The sequence below is a fragment of the Solanum verrucosum genome, unplaced genomic scaffold, assembly GCF_900185275.1.
Source record: "Solanum verrucosum unplaced genomic scaffold, falcon-dt-bn FXZP01000137.1, whole genome shotgun sequence".
Lineage (NCBI taxonomy): Eukaryota > Viridiplantae > Streptophyta > Magnoliopsida > Solanales > Solanaceae > Solanum > Solanum verrucosum.
In genome coordinates, this window is record NW_026020405.1 from 1,172,041 (window position 1) to 1,196,372 (window position 24,332).

A 24,332-nucleotide genomic window follows, 5' to 3' on the forward strand; every position below is an offset into this window, starting at 1 on the left:
TTATGTGGAAACTGTCAGCCAGCCACTTCTTTATACATTGCAATGTGACTGCTCAACTTTGGGAAATATTCTGAGCATGCTGGTTTGAAGTGGGTAATGCCTAAGACTACAACCAAATTACTTCACTGCTGGAATAAAAACAAAGAGGAAGAGATAATGCGGGAAGAGAGGAACCTAAGATGTTTCAAAGACAGCAAATTCTACTCAACAAATCAAATCTAATTGTACATTCATCTTTTCCCTACAAGACTAGGTAGGTAAGGTCTGTGTACATCATATTCTCCTTTGACCCCATTTGCGGGATTGCATGTATGTTATTGTTGTTGTTCACTCGTACATAAAAGTGTCAAAATTAACCCAAACCCACTCATTTGACTCGCCCAAACCTATCCTATATTTGAAAGGTTGGGCATGGAATAAAATTCTGATGGGCTGATTTTGGACAACTCGTTTCAACCCGTGAAAGTAGCCCAAGTTCAACCCATCAATGTGTGCAAACCCAACCTGCCATTAGGTATTCTCCACGTTGATGCATTTCCAGTTTCGTGTTTCATATAATGTTTTATGGATTGATTTCAGTTTGTCTTGTCCAATTTAATCCATTCTGATTACTGATTTTCTTCTCCTTGTATATCTGGTTGTTAATTCATCTTCTGTTTCATGTATTCTAATTTGGTTTTTGATTGTATTTTGTTTATCCAATTTAACGCTTTAAAATTTATGGGTTTTTGTTTGTTTCTAAAAGCCAAGTGCATAAAGTGCTTCACCAACTACAATTGGCTAACGGTGTCTTATAGTATTTGCATGAATATTTACTTATTGATTGTCAGTAATGTGGTTTGAATGTGTAAGATATATAGATATAATGCTTAATAAGCTAGAATATAAGATTTATTTGTATAAATTTATAACCTGTAACTTGTTTGGAGAATATTTGATTCAGAAAGTTTATTGATATCTCCAAAAAGAAAGAAGAAAAGTAGAGTCAAGTTGGGCGGATTGGGTATTACCCATAATTTAGTTCATCTTGACCCAACCCATTTTTTATTTCAATCTATATTAATTTGCTCAAATTCATTCCAAATTGCCAATTTTGATACCCTTAGTGCTGCATTTATAATGTTATCATTCATGACTGTCCACATTGACACCATGGAAGGATCTTCCTTAAACCTACAAATGAACTTGGACCCATTTGGTAGGCGGTATTAGATAGAATAATCCATGGATTAAAATTTAGTTCATCTAATACATTGTTTGGTTACTTCATTTAATTTAATCCATGGATTGCTTATCCACCATATGTGGTCTTATTTTATCCTTAGAAAATGGAGGGATAACTAATCCAAGGTTTGTTAAACCTTCGATAAGACCCCTAAATGACTAAACTAACCCCTTATTCCTTTTGAAATTTAATTTCCTTTTTATTAATATTGAAATGGTTATAAATGTTCTTCTTTAATTCTCCAAATCCGTTTAGTGTAATTTAATGAGTTCACTAATATTTTTTTTTTGATTTTTTTTTTATTCAAGGTAGTTTGTCGATTACCCACTTGAACTATTTGTTTTTTTTTTTAAAAAAATAAGCTTTTGGTATTGAACAATTTAAGTAGTCTTAAATCTATGTTAAGTTTAAGATATATTTGACCAACAAAAAATTAGAAATACACCGTTCCATCAATGATCTTCTTAGTGATACATCACACCTTAAAATTAATAACAATTATATATATATATATATATATATATATATTTGATTTAACTAATTAAATGGAATAGAAATTCCTACAAAAAAAAATTGTCCGGTCCAACGGTTATTTACCTTGACCCAATTACATGAAATAAACACTCATAATAACACAAGAGTATAATAGGAAAGAATTTTTTTGTAGAGTTTTAAATCAAACACAAAATTAAGTGAAAAGTAGTGAACCAAACACTTGACAAAAAATAATCTTGCACTACTAATCCTTGCATTACTAATCTTTGCGTTACTAATTTTTGCATTACTAATCCCTGCATTATCAATGTTTGTACCAAACGACCCCTTAATACACATTATACATTTGGTGACTATTTTTAGTTTAAGTAGTTGGATGAACGTCTATTCAAATTAACTCTTCAAGTATTTTATTTATTTGTTTGTTAATGTTTGATAGAGTATGATATGACATTTATGGATTGACCATTGGAGCTGGTAGAATCTCATCAAAACTTTGGAAATTTTGATCCATGTTAGCAGTCTACTGCACTGCTTGAGTTAAGTATTAGGAATGGGGATTGTGGGACTTGCTTGAGATTTTTTTTTGGGAACAAATTATCCCAACTCTTTTAAAAATATCAGATACTTTTGAAAAATATTTTTTTTTCTTAAAAATTGAGAATTCATTCCAAGAGTGTCAAAAATAGAACTGGAGTAAAGTCACAATAAGCATAAACTGTTAAGTACGGTTTGGACTACCTCTTTTTTGTTAAAACTATAGCTTATCGAATATTTTAATCTGGCACGGCTTCAGACGCAGAGAAACTTTAAATCAATATTTTTTCAAGTTTGGAAATTGTTTGAAGGAATTTGAAAATGGTATATGTGGTATCTTTTTCTTTTCTCTAATTATTTCATATTTTTTCCAAGCCTCTTTTTTTTTTTGGGTCAATTAGCTAGCCCAATTATTCCTAAATGGGGCACTGAAAGTGATAGCTCTCTTGTCTTAGTGACTCTTCCTCTTTTCTAGGTTTTTTTTTCTGAGTGTTAAAACGATAGATTTTTCATTTGCCAATGAATTGGATCCGCCCCGATTCGAGCTCTAATCAATAGCCAAAAATCAAATCAAAAGTGGGCTTTAATTTTGTCTAAACTCTGAAGTAAAGTGCATGTAAAACCCAGCCTGGAAAGTGACCTATTGGGTCCATTCTCTTGTCCAACAGAAAAATATGGAAATGACTGCCAATAAAGTTGTGACAATGAATTCATATTTGAAACTCATAAATCAAGATATCTTTACACAAATAATCATTCAGATTCACTGTTTATTTTTCATATTCGATATACATAGATCATATATTGAATATACAAGAATTTAAACATACTATACATATATCATACTCTATCTGTGCTATTTTATGTGACACTCTTTTCTCTTTAGTCCGTTCCAAAAAAATGTCACCTTATTATAATTTAAAATAATTTAAATTTAATTTTTTTTTCTACCCTAAATAAAATGATTTTCAACCACAATAATAAATATCTAAGGATTGTTCTAGACCATAAGTTTCAAAACCTTTTTTCCCCCTTAAACATCATGCCAAGTCAAACGATGTCATAAAATAGAATAAAGAGAGCATATTCACTAGTTGTTTTTAGTTTAGGTGGTTGAGTACTAGACAATTATTCAGGTTAATTCTTCATATAAAATTTGAAAGACTGTCGTAATTCCAAACTAGTTGAGATTGACTATGTAAATTCTACATATTCATTTGCTTGAATTGAAATAATTTTTTTGAGAAAAAATAATAAAAATCCATCTTTGGAAAAGGGGGAAAAATCAAAAGGAAAGAATAAAAGACTGTGTTTTCCTGTATAAAAACATATCCTTTTGATCCATAACTCACTGATCTTTCCACTTTAGCATAAGAAAGAAAACAAAAAAAAGTAAGAAAAAGCATTGTTCTCTAATTGCTTTTTCCCCCCTATCACTTCACACTTCCAAAAGGAAAAAAGAAAAAACATTTCTTGCTGATGATTTTCATGCAATTTTAAATGTTAAAGAAACCATAGCAAAAACCCTTTTTTCTTGTTAGTTTCAAAACATGTCAGTGTAAATAAATAATAATATGTGAATATCCCAAAAAAAAATCATTTTTTGTAATCGGAAAAATCTTTTGACCAGAAAATTTGGTCAGAATGATATTTTACCTTTTAAAATATTTTTACCCTTTTAACTAAAAAATGGAAAAAAGATCAATTTATTTTAAGATAAAAAAAATATTATAGTTTTTTTAATTTTCTGACCAAATTTTCTGGTTATTTAGCACTTCTCTTTTGTAATCAACCAAAGATCTATTGTTGGAATAATTGTAAATCCCTAAGAATGTATGCCTAGAAATTGTTTTCTTTGAATTCTTTTTGTGACTTTTGTCTGGCTTTAGTAACATGCCAAACTCTAAATTCTTTCTTGGGATTCCTTCACTCTATATGTATAAAGCCATCATTTTACTTGGTCTATAAAGCTATGATTAGAATCCCTACTAATAGTGTAATTATAAGGCCTAATACTATCTAATTAATTAACCTAAGACTACTAAATCCAACATCATTAACCAAGAATGTGTGAATAATCTTGGCTAAGGAGTACAAGATTTGAGTGTGTTTTATATACAAAGGAAATTAATATTTTCTTTGAAAATAAGCGGGTTTTCAACTTATTTTTCAGTGTTTGATAAATAAGCGGAAATATTATCACAAGAATATTTATATCTAATCTAATGAAACACAATAAGGGTGGGATGAAGTGGGGGTTGGGATGGTCAAGACGCAGTGGTTTGGGGCGTTTGGTGAGTGAAAAGGAGACAATAAACTAGAAATGTCACTTATAAAACTTGTTTTTCTTACTTCTATTAGAAAAGTTATTTTCCTTACTTTTAAGGAACTTATTTTCTTAAAGAAAACATCTTTCAACCAACCCAACATGAAAAAAATTAGAAACATACCAAACACACAGGATCATGCTTTCTTGGTTTTTGATTTTACTACTTCCCCATTTCATATTACTTGATCCTTATTGACCTCGCACACTCCTTAAGAAATTTACTAAATTAACTTGAAAATCTAAATTCAACAGCTGCATACTTTATATAGTCATTTAATGATAGTGATAGTATTGAAAAAAAATGATAAACTTCTCTTGATTTTTTGAAATGAACGAGTAAAATACTAAAACATCTATTTTTTAAATAAGAATCAAGTAAAATAAATGGAGTATTAATAAGTGTCTTACCAACCTTATAAGAAACTAATTGTCTAAGCCTACAAAACTACAAACTTAATATCTAACACCATTAACCAAAAATGTGTGAAATCTTTAATTTTGGCTAATCCAAGATTTAGGATCATGTTTTATTGGTTTTTGAGATTTATTGGTAGTGTGTCTTACTATCCTTACAAGAAATGAATTGTTTTTTACCATGTTTATTATTGGAAGTAGCAAACCTCTTGTATGAATCAAAGACAATTGATGCTTGTTGATGACCCAATGACACAATATATATTCATAAGAGTATTATTTTGTCCTTGTCCCAAGAAAGTCACTCATTTTGATTTGAGATCACCATGGCTTAAAAAAGCTGTGTTTATGCCACATGCAAAGGGACACACCACTGAGTTTCAAGATTTGCAAAGAGTATATATGTGTGTAAATGTGCACTTAGCAGAGGCTAGGGGGGACATTCTTTTGAATAGTGGTATGTGAACACATGAATGAGTTTTGTACGGTGTATTGTATTGTTAGTTTAAATATCATATTTGTTTTGATTGTTACTTAAATTCTAGTGTATTGTATCATTTAATTAAACTCATTGTTAGATAACGAAGAAAAAATCTATTTTATATAACGATCGATTTGATGTGATTGCGGTGTTACCTTAATATTTTCTTCTCATTTTGTCTTTATTATTATTTAATAATCATATTTCATCTTTTATTTTACCTTTTTCGTAGTAGTTCTATTCCGTGCCTTACTTTTCTTGTAGGTTTATCATTCAAATTATGAATATGTGACATTATGTAACGACGAAGAACGATACAATTTATTCAAATACTTTATTCATTAAAACAATATAGTACGATATAATACAATACAATACATTGCATTATAAATCAATACATAACAACCGTCCGTATAAAGTGTAAATGTGCACTAATATAAGCACAGGCTAGGGGGCCGTTCTTTTGAAGTGTAGTATGTGAACACATGAGTGTGTTTTGTATGGGAATATATATAAATATATTCTAATATTCTCATGTCTGATCCGTCAAAAATAAGTTTCTTAAAAATTAGAAAAATAATTTCTCTTGTGAAAGTAGGGAAATATATCCACCCCTACCGGTACCACCCCACCAACATTCCCCACAGCCCAACGCTCAACTCCGCCCCGTCCTCATCCCCCTCTATCACATCCATATAGATATAATTGTCTATAATAAATATTTTTAGAATAATATTTTAAATTAACTTATCGAACACTGAGAAATACTTAAGAAAACCACCTAGGAAACATTTTTTAGGTACCAAAAATAGGTTTAATGCTATTTGAACATCTGAAAACTTGGTTATTGTGAAAGAGGTTGGAATTAAACATATGAAGGGGATATGATCCCCCCCCCCCCCCCCCATTTGTTCTTGATATTCGTATCACAAAGGTAAAATTTATACTAAATATATTGTTATTATTGATGTTTCGATATTTTGTATTTGAAACCACTAATCACAATTGATTTGAATTTACATTATATAAGACCAATTTAAAAGGAAGCGCTCTATAAAAAATAAAATCATATGGACTAGGAGTGTGATATATTATTTGTGTTTAAGATTCTTTCCCACTGATTTATATCTCTGTGTATGTGGGGTTCAATGGAACTTTATAGTATTGTCCTTTTTCGTTTATGTTTCTTTGAGATGAGGAGTGCACCTTTTTTTTGTTTTCCGCCAGATGTTCGATAGTCATATTGGAGCTCGATTAAATTTGAATTTATACCAAAAAGTCTCACATACATTAGGGGATAAAGTGCTCCCTAACATAGGTAACTCTGTACCTAGAAAGACTCAAATTTGAGATTTTTGATTAAGGATAAAGAAATAATTACCACTCTACCACAATCCTCGTTAGTTGCTTGCATTTTACCTCATGTATCCATGTTCTTGATATGAGCCAAAAATTTATATGAAGGATTTGTTTTCTTTCTAATGGATTCTATATATAATTTTAAAGAACAAAATGAATATGTTTGCCACTAAATTAAAGGAGAGTACTCACGTAATGCCCAACTTAATCGGGGGTGATGGAGTGATAAATATTCCTTCATCATTGATTTGAGGTCTTGGGTTTAAGTCTCATGGGTACAAATCCCTTTCGTTAGGGAGAATTTTTCATCCTCAATGTGAAACGTTCCGACCGAAATTTAAATTTAATCAGACCCAATAAAAATACCAAACATCCCATGAAAAAACACCCAATCTTACCTCCAATACATTTTAAGGAGGAAAAGGTTCAAATTTATATTTTACTCTACGAAATATGTTGATTTTATTCTTTCTAATATATTTGAGACATTTATATCCATAAAATTATCATTCACAAATTGTCTCGTATTTGAGTCAAAAGAGTGTTAATTACTGCTAAAAAAAATATATTTAGCGGTAATTAAATTATTATTATTATTAATTAATTATCACTAATAATATTTTTGGTGCAATGATATTTCATCAATTAGTTCAATAATATGTTACTCTCCCCTCTTCTCTATCTTTCAACAATATCCTATTAAAATCATATTTCTCTTCTTAAATCATGTATATAGCTATACATGAGTCTAGAAATTATATAATTAATAGATGGTCCAATATATAATTAGTGTAAAGAGTAATAATGAGGAACAATAATTATGCAATGGGAAAATTATGATGCCACTATTAATTCACATTATTGACTTTGGCTAAATTCGTGGAACCTATGTGCACGCGTGCGTTTTTTTTTTTTCCAATTGATGTTGATATGTGATAATGCGGTATAAAAATAATAATATAGTCAGTGTAATTTAATAAAATAAAATTTCTAGGAGGAAATAATGTATAAAAAATGTATCTCTATTTTAAAAGTAGAAAGATTGTTTTCATTTAAAACCTCGACTCAAGAGAAAAATAGTCGAAACAATATAACGAAAGTGAAGAAGTCATGACTATATACCATACGAAGCATGATAAATCATTTTGAATAATAATTATAACAATATATATATATATATATATATATATAAAAAGGAGAAACATAGACGCACCTCTCTATGGCCTCCATTCCTATTTATTTATTTTTCTCCTTTTTGGACATTTTTTTATTTTTCCTCCTCATTTTAATATAATTATTATTTGTATATAATTAATGTTTTGTTGTATATATATTATATTAATGTGGATGTCCATAACTTCAAAGATATAATTTCACTATTATGTGTAATAATACTCAAACCTCCACCATCTCCTCATTCATTTTCCACACCCTTTAATCATCCCCACATTCTCAATAATTAATATCATGTTTATTGCTATCTTTTTATGTCTCTTATAACAATATAAATAGAGGTCTTCAGGATGTGTTATGCACTTGAAGATTTAGAAAACACTTGAATATATTTGGAAGAATAAGAAAATTCTCTCTTGTCTCTCTACATTTCTTGTCTATTTTCTCACTTATATTATTACTCTTTTTAGTTTTGTTTTACTACATCTTTTCATTCTTGAAAAGTTAAAATGTTATATCTAATTGTATTTACCTTTACAAAAATAAATGTATTGATACTTGTATGCCTATCTTAAGATACTTGTATGCCTACCTCCACATCTTTTGATATATTTTGTCTTCTTATATATTTTATTCATATTATTTATTTTAGATTAATGTCATTCCAATATATATTCATTCATCTCTTTGTATTATAATCAAACATTGAGGTTTAACGTCTATCATATTCGTTCTAAGAAATAAAATTCTTCAAATAAACAAAAAATATCATGTATTGACACAAAGGAAAGTTCAGTTGTTATGCATTTTTGTTTTAATATTAGCATAAATAAAAAATATCATGTAGTGACACCAAGGGAAATTAAGTTGTTATGTATTTTTAGCTTTAGTATAATATATAATTGTAGAAGTAATTTGTTTTTTTATATATATTTTTTCCTTATCATATATTATTAGATCTATGTTTAAAAAATCTCTATTGTCATATCCTTTTTGTTCGTTCGAATACAGTTCATCCACATATTACCGGAAGAATAGTCTTACAAATTAATGCATTGAACAATTCAATCAAGTTTAATATTTTAATGAATAAAAAATCTTAATTAAATTCTTAAAAATTAGATGATATGATCACAAAAAATATCCAAAAGAAAAATACTTGAAATATCTACCTATAGATTTTTTATTGTTTGTCTGCAAGTAATTTCCTTAATTCAATATAGTACATTTTCACTGAAAGACTAAAACTGCTTAAGAAAATTAATTATTAGAAACAAAAAAATATATACACAAGAAAAAGAAAAAAAATCACCACAAATATATGACACTCACATTTCAACTAATTAAATATCTAGAAGAATCATACTTCGATATCCAATTCAACTAAGAGAAAAAAGAAGAAGAAACAGAATTTCATGCATATGAGTTTTCTAAGTTCATGATATTTAAGTATGATTATAGGAATTGTTAGAATAGTTATATTTTGTAAGACTTAAATGTTTTTTCATTGCTCCATACTCATTAAGATATGTAGTGTTTCTATTGTCTTTGGAAGGAAAAAATGAAGCGTTAATAAAGCATATATATCTTACCCGTTAGCCTTTTCTATAAATTCTCAAATAGATTGACCATATTATTTTCTTTTTAGTATTACTTTATGCATTTAAGAATCTTGAAAACTTAAAAAATTTCATAACTTGATTAAAAAAAATTGAATACCATTATATTTATACTTACTCACCAAATGAATAACAACATTTCACGAAATTTTTTATTTAGTAGAAAAACGGATGGAAGTTATTTTTGTGTTTATATTCTTTTGTTTTGGACGATACAATGAGATGTGTTTTTAAAGAAATTTCTTGATATCATGTTTTCATTTAATTATTTCTTGAGTAGCAAAGACTAATTAAATAAATAGATAACTTAGTGAAGAAATATTTAGTAAAATGTCTGCAAGCAAGCTATTTTTATTCATATTTTTTCATATTTACTTAAAACAAATATATATAATGCTTTTATGTAACTTTTGGCTTAGAATTTAAAAACTTAAGTTTTGAAAAAGACGTTTATATATATTATAATTTCTTCTATTTAAATTATACGTTTAAAAGAAATATTGAAAATAAAATTGATTATATATTTTGATGATTTTAATATTTGAGTATTAGAGAGAGAAAAAATAAATCTTAAATTTGGTGGGCATTTGGCCATATATAATTAGAAATTAAATATTTTGTATATTTGTTTCACAAATGAGACAAATAACATTTTATTCGAAATTCTAACATGGATGTTTAATTTGAATTTTTCATAGTCAAAATTAATTTTTAAATAAAATAACAATTATTTCAGAAAAAAATGAGTGATATAATCTATTTCGCCGCGCAAAGTGCTGATAAGTTCACTAGTAATATAATAATCAAAATATCAGAAATAACATATTGTATGTAACATTAAATTACACTTATGCGATTTAAAAAAAAATATAATATCAATATATAAACCTTGCTTTTTACAATTGTATAACCGCTTTTTATAATTAAGGGTAATTTTTTTATTTTTTTTTTGCAAATAGGCAAACTAATTCAACTTGGGCTAAAATAGAAACAATAATAAAGTAACTAAAGCAATACAATGAGTTGGATTTGGAATCAGGGGCGGACCCACGTGGTATCCAGGGGTTCACCCGAACTCCTTTGGCAAAAAATTACACGGTATATATAAGGTAAATTTTTTGTATTTCTGTAGATATATAAATTTTGAACCCCCTCAATAACAAAGAGAAATTAATGGCGCAGTGACAAGTACCCCAGGAATTAAGCTGTATATCACTGGTTCAAATCCCAGTGAAAGCATTTTACTTTTTTCTTATTCATTTCAGTTTTTTTAGGTTTTTTTGTTTAATTTTCAGTTCTGTTTTTCAAGTTTTTTTAGTTTTTTTTTACTTTAAAAAATGTACTAAAAGTTTGATTTTAAACCCAAAAAAATTCAAGGTTTCCATTTCTAAAGGTTTATTTACACGTTTATACTTTTATTTTTCGAACCCTCTTAACGAAAATTCTGAGTCCGCCACTATTTGCAATTATGTAAAGTTATAAACATGTCATCATTATTCTCCAATAATTATTTTAAGGATATTTTTACCTAAATCCAATCTTTGAAGATTATTCATAATTGTTGTAATGCATGGTGAATAAAAACCCACTTAAATTCCCATTATTGCCTTATATTAAGAGACAACAAAATCAGTTTTGTCATGTCTCTATATTGTCTCATTATAGTTAAGATGCCATGGGGGATAATACCATGAGCTTGGAACAGAATTTGAAGTTTATAAATTTAAATTTTTAATGCTTTTGAGTCTCTAAGTTTAAAATTAATTATTAATTTATATCTATTAAATAAATTAAATATAATATATATATTCAAACGAACTTGTGACTTGTTTACTAATATTTAGAGAGTATGCTTCAATGTTTTATCAACAAAATAGGTTTTTAGATTAAGGCACTTTTTAAAACATAGATCTTGTCATTATAAAATAAGTACAATAAAATTATAGGATTCGTTTTAGTTTAAGCTATATATATATATATATTTCTTGTGTTTTTCCAAACTGAATCTCATATTCGTCTGGAATTTGAGTCTGCTGAATTTCTGCTTCAACAATTCTTGCTATTCCTGCGCATTCTTAATCTATTTCGATCATTTCATATATATAGATTTTTCATATCTACTTAATTTAGCATACAATAACGTATATAGAATACTACGATATTGTAACTAATTTCAAGACTACATGACGTAAGATAAAATAATTTTATATTTTATTTCAAAATTGTTATTCTTATCCCGCATACTAAACGAAATTAATAATTACTAAGGTTAAGGTTAGGTGGACCCACAATACAGACAATGGAATTTTTGTCTGAAAAATCTTTGATCATCACACTAAAGTATCATATCCACTTCTGACCAAAGTTATATAATTTGATTTATTCCAACCAAAACCAAACACAACATAGAAAGACAAATTCAGAAGAGGCATAAATATTTAGGAAGGAAAAAATATTTTGCAACTTAGAGACAGACAAATAATATAATATACTAATAGTTTTGTGGTGGTTGCATTTTTTTAATTTATATTATTCTTATTTATGGATTAGAAAAAAAGAGAAATGGTCAAGGTTAATGAAGGAGTATTACTTTATCCACATGCATTCCATGCATAATATAATATAGTTTTATATTAGAAAAATATATGAATACACACACCTGAATAATTTTACTTTTTATTTATTATTTTAATGAGAAATTAAAATATTGATATCCGCATATTTACACCAAAAAATTATAAATGCATACATGATTGGGGCAACTTTTACGACGGAGAGTGAATTATACTATTTTTTTTATTAGGGTTGGCAGCGCCACACCAAATAGGTTCGACAGTGTGCGATCTTGATTTGGGGTAGGCTTCGAACACCAGATGAAAAATAATTTAAAAACTTCAGACTAATAACATATTGTAAAGTAAATTAAAATTTAAAATAAGAAGCAATAATACAAAGAGATTGACAAGAATTTGCAGAGAGAAAGCCTTTTCTATTTCATTAAATAGACGTTTGGACATGTGATTTCATATCACGATATGAAATTATGAGATGAATGTGTGCGCCACATATCACTTTTCATGCCTCTTATTTTACGAGTACTTGTTTTGTTATTTCATATAAATTGATATTCACTTTAGGTTCTTCTAATTTAAATTTTCATTGAAAAGTTTCACTAAGTAACTCTATGTACATAGCTTAAATATGAAACTTTAAATTAAAAATAGTTAAATATTTGTCATTCTCATCGTAATTTTTTGGTGTCTACGCCATATGTTACTAATAGAGTAGATTAATTAATTTGAATAAAGTTTAAAATAAAGTCGACTTATAAGTTCAAAAGGGATAAAAATAAAACAAAAGATTCTTTAATACTATTATGAAATGTACAAGTGTGTGTGCATGTCCCTCCTGTCAGATAGGGCTTTACACGAGGGAGGATGTTTTATTAAAGTCGTATTTATCGTCAAAAAATGTGTTGCAGTTAGGATAATTTTTCGTTTAATTAGAAATTTTAGATTTAAATTTTGAATATGAAATTTTTTGCTAAGGAACATTTCTCTTGAATGAGTTCATACGTAACACGAATCTAAATTAGTCTGACTCTAATGCAGATAACGAATATCGCGTAGGAAACAAAAAAGAAACACTTTATTTATTCCCTTTGATGAATAACATTTTTTTTCCATCTATGTGGGTCCCATATACGGTGTGAATAAATGAAAGTAAATGGGCCCCCGTGATGTTTCAAGTGAAAAGAATGTGGGCCCAATTACTTCTTAAGCCGTGACTTTAGCGGCGGCCTCCTACAACTCAAAGGCCCATTTATTCACCCCCTCCCCCACCCCCTAGCTTTTCCAAGAATCCCACTTCAATTTTAAAGTTTTTTTTTGAAAAATTACAGAAATCCCACATTTTAGTTTACTTATTACCATTATCTCCTATAAGTTTTACAAATCTCTAAAATCTCTCGTTTTCGCACATCAGATTAGTGTATCTCCTCTTATATTATTGTATCTCGCGCATCAGATTAATGTATCAACGCTTATATTATTGTATCTCGTGATACAATAATATAAGCGCTGATACATTAATTTGATGCGCGAGATACAATAATATAAGCGCTGATACACTAATCTGATGCGCGAAAATGAGGGATTTATAAACTTTTAAGGGATAAATTGTAATTTTACCTTAAAAGTATGTGATTTTTGTAATTTGCCCTTCGTTTTTTATATGTTAAATCTTGTGATCTTGAATTAAAGATATGTCGAAGGTATTAAAAATATTTTTTATTTAATAACTCACAAGCTATGCAAAGCAAAAAGGCGTAGAACGTATAGACAAATCTGATACGACAAACTTGACAAGATAGCATGTGAAATTATTTCCTGATTTTCTTTATATACATAAAAAACACCTAGTATACATTACACGAGTTCAATCAATCTTACGAATATAAAATATGATTTCGATCCTTATGATATATGACGCAACGAAACGAAATGGGGGAGAAGAATGAAGTGGATTGAACAAGGCGCGAGATTTGAAAAGAAAATGACATAACAAGTGAGTGGTTTTGGTTGTCCACTAGTAGTAGTACTAGTACAAATGTTTTTGCCTACAATAGCCAATGTTATTTCTTGTCTATCCTTCAAATCTTTAACTTATACTCCTTCCGTATTTGATTTGACACGGAGTTTAGTAAAAATTTTAAAAAAATCTTTTTAATAATATGATTCTATATTAAAGTTATGTCGATATATCAAAATGTTCTTTAATATTATATTTTGAAATATATCACGTGAAAAATTGAAATGAAATGTGATTTTCAATTCAAAAGTTAACGTTTGAGACAATTGTGATTTGTGACCCAATAAATAAAAAAAGAATCAAATTTAAGTTATATGTTAACGATATTTTTAATTACTTTTTATATTTTAAACTACAATTCTTTTAACTTTATATCAAAATATAAAAAAGGCACACGTGGGTTGTAGAGAGTAATGAAGTAGATATAGAAAAGACAATGCAAGTAGCAATGTCACTCACTCTGCGTAACGTAATACTTAAGTAGTTATAGTATAGGTCTCCTCTCACAAAACTTATATTCTCTCTGTCTTAATTTATGTGTTTGATTGAATATAAAAAATTTAAAAATATCGAGAAGTTTAAAGTTATATAGGATATATTTAAAATAGTCGCGTAAGATGTGTGTATTTACTTATATAAGTTTAAGTATTAATTTTTATACATAAAAAAAATAGAAAATATAAATAGAAAATTAAGATTAAATTAAAAAAATATATATTTATATATTATGTCATAAGTCTTATAGCTACACAACTATTATGATAGTTTGATTTCACAAATTTTAAAAATTATATAAAATATTATAAGTCGTTTGATAATACAAGTTCTAGTTTTTGTTTTCTCCCTTAAATTTCATGTAATCAAATAGACTTTGCATAAATGAAAAGGAGGGGGAAAATACATTTCAAGGAAATTGAAGTAAACTAAAAGCTGCAACAACAGGTTAAAAGGGTGATTCAGTGATAAATATTTCTTCGTTTTAAATTAGAGATTTCAAATTCAAGTCTCTCGTGATACAAAATTTCCTTGATTAGGAAGTGTTTCCCTCTGATGTGAAATTATTGAATTCACATTCAAATTTAATCAAACTCTAATACGAATATCGAACACGGTATAAAAAACAAAACAAAACAAAAAATAAAAGCTGCAAAAGAAATGAGAATATGGGTGAATTTCGTATAAATGGGAAGTATTTGGGTGAGATGTGTCATTTCCCTTTCTTTGGCGACTCCCCAGGAGACACATTTTGAACTTTTTCAGACAAGTCCCTACTTTTTCTTTCATTCCTTTACCCCACCCCACACCTTTTTCAATACTCCACTTTATTCTAATATATATTTTAAATTTTATTTTCATATACTATATATTACTTGGCAATATTGAAAGAATGTTGTACTACCAAAAAGGTCCTTCAAGCAGCCAAAGGGAAAATATTTATGTCCACATTAAATCACATAATTTAATTTTTAAAATTATGAATTAAAAGTGATAACTTATATAACTTGATCACGTTGCTTACGCCGATTATCTTTTTTAAGAGGGGTGATTAGGTAAAACATAATTCATTTGCAGCTTACTAATTACGTGATCATAGATAGGAAGATGTGAAGATCGAGAATTATGGTAGAATATTAGTAGGTCGAGATTGTATAGTTTCATTTTTAGTATTGTTATTTTTATTTTCTTACCATCTTATTTTTCGATTTTAGTATTACGTGTTATTTCATTTTATTTAGTTAGTATTATATATTTTGGCGTACTTATAGTTACTTTTCTCTTTATCATTGTTTATAGCATGACTTATTCAATATTATATTTGTTTTGCATGCTTATATTTTTTTATATGCTTTATTTGAGTCGAAAGTCTATCAAAACAATCGATCTATCTTCATAGGTAAGGTATGAGTAATACATCATACACATCACACTTTAAATTCCACTTATAAGATTATACTGAAATCGACGGCTTAATTGGTAAAATATTACATTTACATTGATTGGTTTAGTAGAATTATTGTGATGTTGTACATGTAAACAATTTCAACCTAAAGTCCAAAGTCCCACAAAACCAGCAAGAAGCCCTTTTTTCCCTTTGCCTTCAAACAATTTAACTTAGCTTTTTTTCTTACAATGTAAGTTTGATTCATGATCATTACAATAATTTCATGCTAAAAGTGATTTTGTTTTAACCGTTAGTGGCCATGATTTCATCAATAAAAAATAGCCAAAGTTTGTGTATGGTATTTTAATACTTTAGTTAACCTAGTATTTTATCCCAAAATAATTATGTTACGCTCTTACTATAATATGTCATGTAAATATAGGTCGCAACGTGATACGACAGTCCCTCTCAACCATGAAAAAGGAAATAATAACGTGAGAATTATTATAGTTAGCAACATGCAAATTATTGGAGGAAAAAATAATTTATTTATATAGATTGAAGCTGATTAACTAATATTTTACCAAAATAAAATAATTATTAAATTGTCAAAATTTTCCTAAATAAAAAACACTTTTGATGAATTTAATTGATGATTTTGTGGGTCATTATGGATGAATATATATAACATGTATCATGTATCGTTAAAGACATATATTGAAGTATGTTGAGCTTTAAATATTTTGTGAACTTTCATATAATTATATAATACTTCATGCTTTAGAATTTTACTATACTAAATGAGATTATATGCATGTATGTGCGGAACAAGCTTGCATAATTTGCATGTATTTTTTGTTCTCGGGCGAGCGAATCTTCTTTCCGGTCGAGCTTAGACCTATCTTCCTTCCTTCCATAAAGAAAGGGGCTGTGAGTCTTGCCAGTTCGAAAGTGCCTTCGACGGAAGTCTTCAAATTCGCTCACATTACGATCCCTTTCCGGAAGGAGCCATGAAAGCTTCTATCGTTCTGAACTTTACGTTCCCAGGGATTTTTTGGGGAATCTGCTCCCATGCTGCAAACAGTCAAATCTGAACTGAACCCTGTCGCTCTTCTTTCTTTCCTCGCGAGCAGGAAGCACACCAGCAGCGTGCGTTGCGTGATTCTACTGTGTTTTTTTCCTGAAATTTACACAATTATTTGTAGAGTGAGTCCATTTCTCGTGCCATTTACAATAAGGTTTTCCTTTTCTTTCTTCTTTTTTAGGGTAGTGTATTAAGATAGTGGCATGTGAAAAACATAACAATCCACAAGTAGTAAATGGAAAAGAAGAAAGAGAAAAGCACTTAAAACACCCTTAAATTTGATGTGAAATATTAGTTTCATCTCTGAACAGTCTTAGAAACATCTATTTATTTGACTAACAGAATATAACACTCTCGATCTTACAATATGAGTGAAATACACATTTAAATTCTCGCAAGTTTAGAGAAAATACTTTTCTCGACTTTTTATTAAGATGATCTTGATGCTCCTACAACAGTTTGAAACCATTTGTTATATCATGTGACATATTTGGTTGTATCTAAATTTAGTTAGTTAAGAGAAAAAGTGTTTTTAAGATTGTCTATCCTTCGAGAACGAAACTAATAATTTACATTAAATTCAGAGATATTTTCGATACTACTTCTTTAAAAAAAATGAAAGAATGAAAAACAATGATGGGACTCAAATTTTAGTGACTAAAATACAAAAAAACATACTGAAAAAGAAAGCTCCCAAAAAACAAAAAGAAAAGCTCTTACTATAATCAAGAAAGAGGGGAAAAAATAGCATAGTTTTTTTTCTTTTTAGATTATATAAAAAAAAAGGCCCAAAAAAAGAAAAGAAAAAAAAAGCAAAGAAAGCGAAAGAAGATGAAAGCGTGATTTACTTTTGCTTTTTATCTCGACAGGAATCTTTGAAAATCCAAAGTTCTCATAAAAGTAAATAAATATTAGTACTAATTAATACATCTAACTAGTATTTCCTCATTTTATTTTACACTACACAATTTTTTATTTTTAATAATATTTTGAAATTTTAAATTTAACTACTATATATAAATATTTAATATTGTGTTAGAAAGTACTACTCTTTTGATTTGCTAATAAATAAGTAAAAATACAAAAGATTATATCAAGGTAAAATAAAAGGCTTAAATTAGATCATTTTTAAAACCGATCACTATTTTTAAACAAACTAAAAATAAAATATATCTATGTAGTTTGATATAGAAAAAAATAATTATTATATCATAAATAAATGCAACAAATAATTATTGATGAAGATATTGAAATGTGTATTAGCTTAATCATCATATTGAAATGTCACTAGTGGTAACTATTCTTCATTTCTAATGAGAGGTTTTGGATTCAAATTTTTCTAAATATGAAGTTGTCTTTATTAAGGAAGTGTTTTACCCTTAATATGAGACTTTCCAGCGCAATTCCGAATCATGCTCCAATATAGATATCGGACATCTAATAAAAAAATCAATTTTTTTTAAAAACCACATATTCTTAAATTACATTATATTTTGCATAAAATAAAATTCATACGATCTAGTTACACATAATTTGAAACCGTGATACTATGTTTAATATTAATGAACTTATTTTCTGTGATTACAAAAAATGCATTACTATTGTAAAATTTTATGTCAAAAGTATATTTTCTTATACAACAAGACAAACGAGCCTTAATTAATAGCATAATAAGTGTGGTTTAATAGGTTATACCTAAATATTTAAGGTCATTGACTCATACATTAACTATAGACATTTAACTCTATTAATGTGTTAGTGTAAAAAGATTAAATGTTCCGTTCCCTCTTATTCAATTCACTTAATTAAAAGGGCAATTTTAATTAATTTATTCTTATTTTTTTGCTTATCTCAATTTACTAATATATTTTTCTTATCACAATAATTAATCTGTATCTATATTTATTGCATAAATATAAAGGCAAAAAAAAACAATTAATTACATCTTGTTTATTTTTTAAATAACAACTACTTTAAGTCAATTATTTTTAATAAGCACAACGACTAAAATGGATGGGAAGATGTATAGGGTATCAATTACTTTTTCTGTCCCAATTTATGATACACAACTAATATTTAAGAGTAAATCATTTTTTTAGTGAAATCGTTTTATATGTTTTTTTTACCTTCTTTAAGTTATCAATTATTGTGATATATATTTTTACATAGTTTTTAAACATATGAATTTTTTTTAAAAAAAATTAAATCTTGTATCTCTAAATTCACGGTCAAACTTAGAAATTTAAATCTCAAAATTTAGCTATACCAAATAAATTGAAACCGAGAAAGTATTTCTTTATATCGATTTATGTGATAATTTTTCTATTATTGAATTAGATTTGAAATTCCTTTTTACCAAGATCTTTAGCTAATTTTAAAAATTAATTTAATATTTTAAAAATTCATGCTTAAATATCCAAAATTATATTTTAAAAAAAGAAAAATATCATAAGATTCAATGTTTTTCATGTTAATATCATAAACATACATTTTAAATTATTATTTAAAATTACATAATTTAAATCTCGAGAAACAAAAAATGTCGATGTAGATCAAGGGTATAAAGGTCATATCACATTTTACATGCAGAGTAAAATAAAAAAATCTTACAAAAAAAAAGAGAAGAGAATTCTAGAGAGAGAGAGAAAAATAAATAGAGGGAGAGAAATTTTCTTATTTCTTTTAATTTGTCTATTTTTCCAACAAATTCTACTCTTCTTCTTCTTCATCACTCTTTTGCTTTTCTCTGTCAACACAAATTCTCCATTTTTTCTCTGCAAATTTCTTAGTAATCTCTTAGTATTGCTCTTTGCAATGCTGTATTTAACATGAACAAAGTGCGCATTGCTGCACACCAATGAATCCCACCACTGTAGACCCAACACAACCACCGCCACAGCCACCTCAGGTGACACAACCACCGCGTTCTTCCTTCAGTTGTGACCGACACCCAGATGAACAATTCACCGGTTTTTGTCCTGAATGTCTCTGTGAACGACTCACCACCTTAGATAACAACAGTAACAATAATAACCCTTCTTCTTCTTCTCGACGTCCTTCTACTTCATCATCTTCTGCTGCTGCTGCTATTAAATCCCTTTTCTCTAAACCTTCTGTTTCTTCTACTTCTTCTTCGGTTGTTGTTAATAATCTTCCTCCTAAACCTGTTAAACCCACTTCGTTTTTTCCTGAGCTTCGTCGGACTAAGTCGTTTTCTGCTTCGAAAAACGAGGCGTTGGGGTTTAATACTTCTGCTTTTGAACCCCAAAGGAAATCCTGTGACGTTCGTGGTCGTAATACCCTTTGGTCTTTGTTTTCTATCGACGACGAAACGAAAACTGGGAAACCCACTTGTTCGCTAAATCAAAATGCGAATGATATTGGGGATGGGTTTGTTGGTAGACCGGTTAAAGAGGAGGAGGAGGAGGAGGAAGAAGAAGACGAATTCGAAAATGGTGAAGAGTTTGGAAATGTGGGTGATGAAATAATTGAAGAGGAGTTACCGGTGGAAAATGAGGTGGAGCCGGAGATTATGGTGGAAGAGGAGGTGAGTGGGGATATATTGAAGCCGATGAAAGATCATATAGATCTTGATTCGCAGGGTAAAAAGGGTTCAGGGGGAAAGGATTTAAAGGAAATTGCAGGGAGTTTTTGGTCAGCTGCATCGGTTTTTAGTAAGAAATGGCATAACTGGAGGAAAAAACAGAAGCTGAAGAAGAGAAACAATGGCGAAAACTCGGGTACATTGCCTGTAGAAAAACCCATTTCAAGGCGTTATAGGGATACCCAATCGGAGATAGCTGATTATGGTTTTGGGAGAAGGTCCTGTGATACTGATCCTCGGTTTTCCCTCGATGCTGGAAGGATGAGTTTTGATGATCCAAGGTATTCTTTCGATGAACCCCGTGCTTCTTGGGATGGTTATTTGATTGGTAGGAGTTTTCCTAGAATGCCACCAATGGTTTCAGTGATAGAAGATGCACCAGTTGTGCATATTCCGCGGTCTGATAACCAAATTCCGGTTGAGGAACCGCGTCTTTCAATGACTTCTATCAATGAGGATGAATCAGTGCCTGGAGGGTCTACTCAAACTAAAGAGTATTACTCGGATTCATCTTCGAGGAGAAGGAAGAGTCTTGATAGATCTAATTCAATTAGGAAGACTGCAGCTGCTGTTGTAGCAGAAATGGATGAGATGAAATCGGTATCTAATGCTAAAGTATTGCCTGCTATGGGTGATCAATTTCTTGGAGCCAAAGTGTTGGTTGGTGAGAGGGATTCAAATTCGAATTCCAACTCTTTAAGAGATGACTGCTCTGAGACATTTGAATTGACAGGTTTTAGGGATAATAGTTCAGTGATTGGTAATGGGGAGCGAAAGGATTCGAAAAAGTCAAGGAGGTGGGCCTGGAATTTATGGGGTTTTATAAATAGGAGAGTTAGTGGGAACAAAGATGAGGAAGATGATAGGTATAGTAGATCAAATGGAGTGGAGAGGTCATTTTCTGAATCTTGGCAAGACTTGAGGACAAATGGTGATGTAAGAGGTGGTATTAATAGGAAGGTATTCAGGAGTAACAGCAGTGTTAGCTGGAGAAACTCGACCGGTATTGGTGGATCATTTGGGAGTATGAGGAAATCTAGTGTTGAGATGAATGGACATGTAAAGAAGAAAAGAGATGATATCGTGTTGGAGAGGAATCGAAGTGCTAGGTATTCACCTAATCATCTTGATAATGGACTTTTGCGGTTCTACTTGGCACCCATGAGAGGCAGCCGAAGAGGTTTACCTGGAAAAAGTAGGCCAAATGGCTCACATTCGATCGCGAGGAGCTTACTTCGACTGTACTGAAATCCAAGGTCCTTAGTGCTTCTTTTAACCAAAAACGTTAATTTTCGTTGTTCGTTGCATTTGTTTTGATATCATTTGTGTCAATGTAATCTTGACGATGCATGTCATCTGTGTACTCCTTGGATTTTTTCTAATAACAGGAAAAGTCTTTTCTTTGTCTCATCATAAACTTGTGCCAATCTTATGTCTCCCATTTTCTCAATGAGCTTAATTCATGTCTTAATTGAGTAGGATTACTGTATTCGTACATGCTTCGGTTTCACGCTCTTGTCTTAATATGAAAAGCATTATTAGTATCCTTTAGAATGTCCAAACTAGTTATATGTTCTTAGTTCTTACTATCGGATATACATCAATCAGAATATTACTATAGATGGAACAGTTTACTTGATAGAGCTACAAATTATTAGTTAGCATATCCTTCTAAATTATTAGTTACCACATTTCCATTATTGGAGATATGCAGCTGATGTGTCAAGTTCTTAATTGCTAGGACTTGTCAATAATTGGCTTTTGATGTCTTTTAACTGTTTTCCATACTTGTAATAGTCATGATTTTGCTGATCTATTACTTGTGTGCATTATAATGTTGCCAATAATGATATGCTTTCAACTTGCTATGTGCCTATACTCGATTCTTGCTCGGTCATTGCACGGATCATCTTACGCCACCATTCCATTTACAATGATTTTCATGATTGTTGTTTGTTTTGTTCATTGTTCTGCTGGTCAGAGTCAATTGCTCTTTCCAGAGTAGTCCTTGTCAAGGCAAACAAAAACAAAACATAGTGGATCACCCACCCAAAAAAGAAGAAACTGTAGCGTTGTGATATGATGATCAAGCTGTTGAAATTTTTTGAACTTGATGAACTCACGTCCAATATTCTGCGTTTATCATGTTCATTGTGTAATAATACCCTGATGGAGCCTACATTAAGAGTCTTAACCATTTCTTTCTTCTTACTCTTAATCCAGGAATGAGGTCGAGGTTTTGGATGATGTACTACAAGCAATAAGATTGTCAACGATATCACTGCAGAACTCAGTTTGTGAAGCTCCATTCTGAGGTATCAAGCAAGTTTGTGCAGGGAATCAATTGGCAAAGAACAATCTAATTATTGTGGATTATCAAAAATCTACCTTGGACCTTGTTTGGATAGACTATTAACAACTGCTGCTAAAGCTTCAAATATGGGATTCTGTAAAAAAAATCCTGCATGTTGTTCCCTTTAGTTATAGTTTGCATGTATAAATGTTAACTTAATTGGGATATGTAGTAATGTTCACTCCTCTTTAGTGCAGAAGAGTTGAGTTTTTTCTTGTTTTCTTAATTGGGGTCTGTATCTTTCATTGGTATTGGTTAGAAATGAAAAGAGAAATTGGTGGATTGGTTGGAACAAGTTTTGTTTTTTTGCTTCGAAATCACTACTTTAGAATCGGAGGTGGAGGATGCTTACCATTTGAGTAACCCCTCTTGTTGCCAATTTTATCGTGGTACAATTCCTTGATATTCTACATTATTAGTTAACTTGACATCTAAAAAAGAAGGTGATATGGACATTGAGGATTCATATAGACGACTCTAGGATTGAGGTGTAGTTATTTTTGTTGATGAAAAAAGTTTTTTTTTTTTTGTAAGAAAGTTAAAAAGAATCAGAGTCTCCTCAGTACAAAAAGAAGAGTGAATAAAACAGCTCAAAGTGGAAATCCAAGCATTATTATTTGACCTAATCACATCATCTTTTTTTTCTTCTTTTGAAAAAGAATACAAAGAAATGATTATATGTCTAAATAATGAGGTGTTTTCCTCATCTTAATGGGAAATCAAAGTAATAAAGTCAGCAAATCCCTAAAAAAATTCCAAGTATGAGATTGAGAGTTTCATTTTATGTCCACTTTTTGTGTTTCTTTCCTCAATCAACTCATCAAGTAAAAGCTCAATGATCAAAATATTCTGCCCATTTAAGTCAAAAAAGAGAGATTTTTTTTTATTAAAAAAAAAAAAAGAAAATATCACAACATGTTTTCTACCTTCAATTCATGACCAACAAAAAAGATGAAGAAAAAGAAAAGAGGCTCGAATTCCAATGCCATGTCTACTTTCTTTCTCCCAAACAATTGAGTCCTCTTCTTTATAGTGGAAAAATGCCATGTCTCCCAATTACAAGTACTACTATGTAGTTTCATATTCTTTATGATCTTGTTCTTCCCTTTAGCAAGAACTTTTAGCATGTGATTTATTTGCTTGAGTTAATAATAGTTTACCTCTTCCTCTCCCTTTAGCAAGAACTT

At 29.5% G+C, this 24,332-nt stretch overlaps 2 protein-coding genes across 2 annotated transcripts in view; one reads left to right on the forward strand and one right to left on the reverse strand.

Moving 5' to 3' along the window:
* The window catches only part of LOC125840350 (AT-rich interactive domain-containing protein 2-like), a 165,851-nt gene that overhangs the window by 126,364 nt on the left and 15,155 nt on the right, over window positions 1–24,332 (reverse strand). The window lies entirely within an intron of this gene.
* On the forward strand, window positions 19,997–23,050 carry LOC125840338 (protein OCTOPUS). The gene is made up of 2 exons (XM_049519300.1): window positions 19,997–22,048; window positions 23,016–23,050. The coding sequence occupies exon 1, from the start codon at window positions 20,046–20,048 to the stop codon at window positions 22,038–22,040; it is 1,995 nt and encodes a 664-aa protein (XP_049375257.1). The 5' UTR covers window positions 19,997–20,045; the 3' UTR covers window positions 22,041–22,048; window positions 23,016–23,050.

What these genes read in the sequence shown, in the direction of transcription:
- LOC125840338 (XM_049519300.1), top strand. Translation starts at nt 20,046, where the DNA reads ATGAATCCCACCACTGTAGACCCAACACAACCACCGCCACAGCCACCT.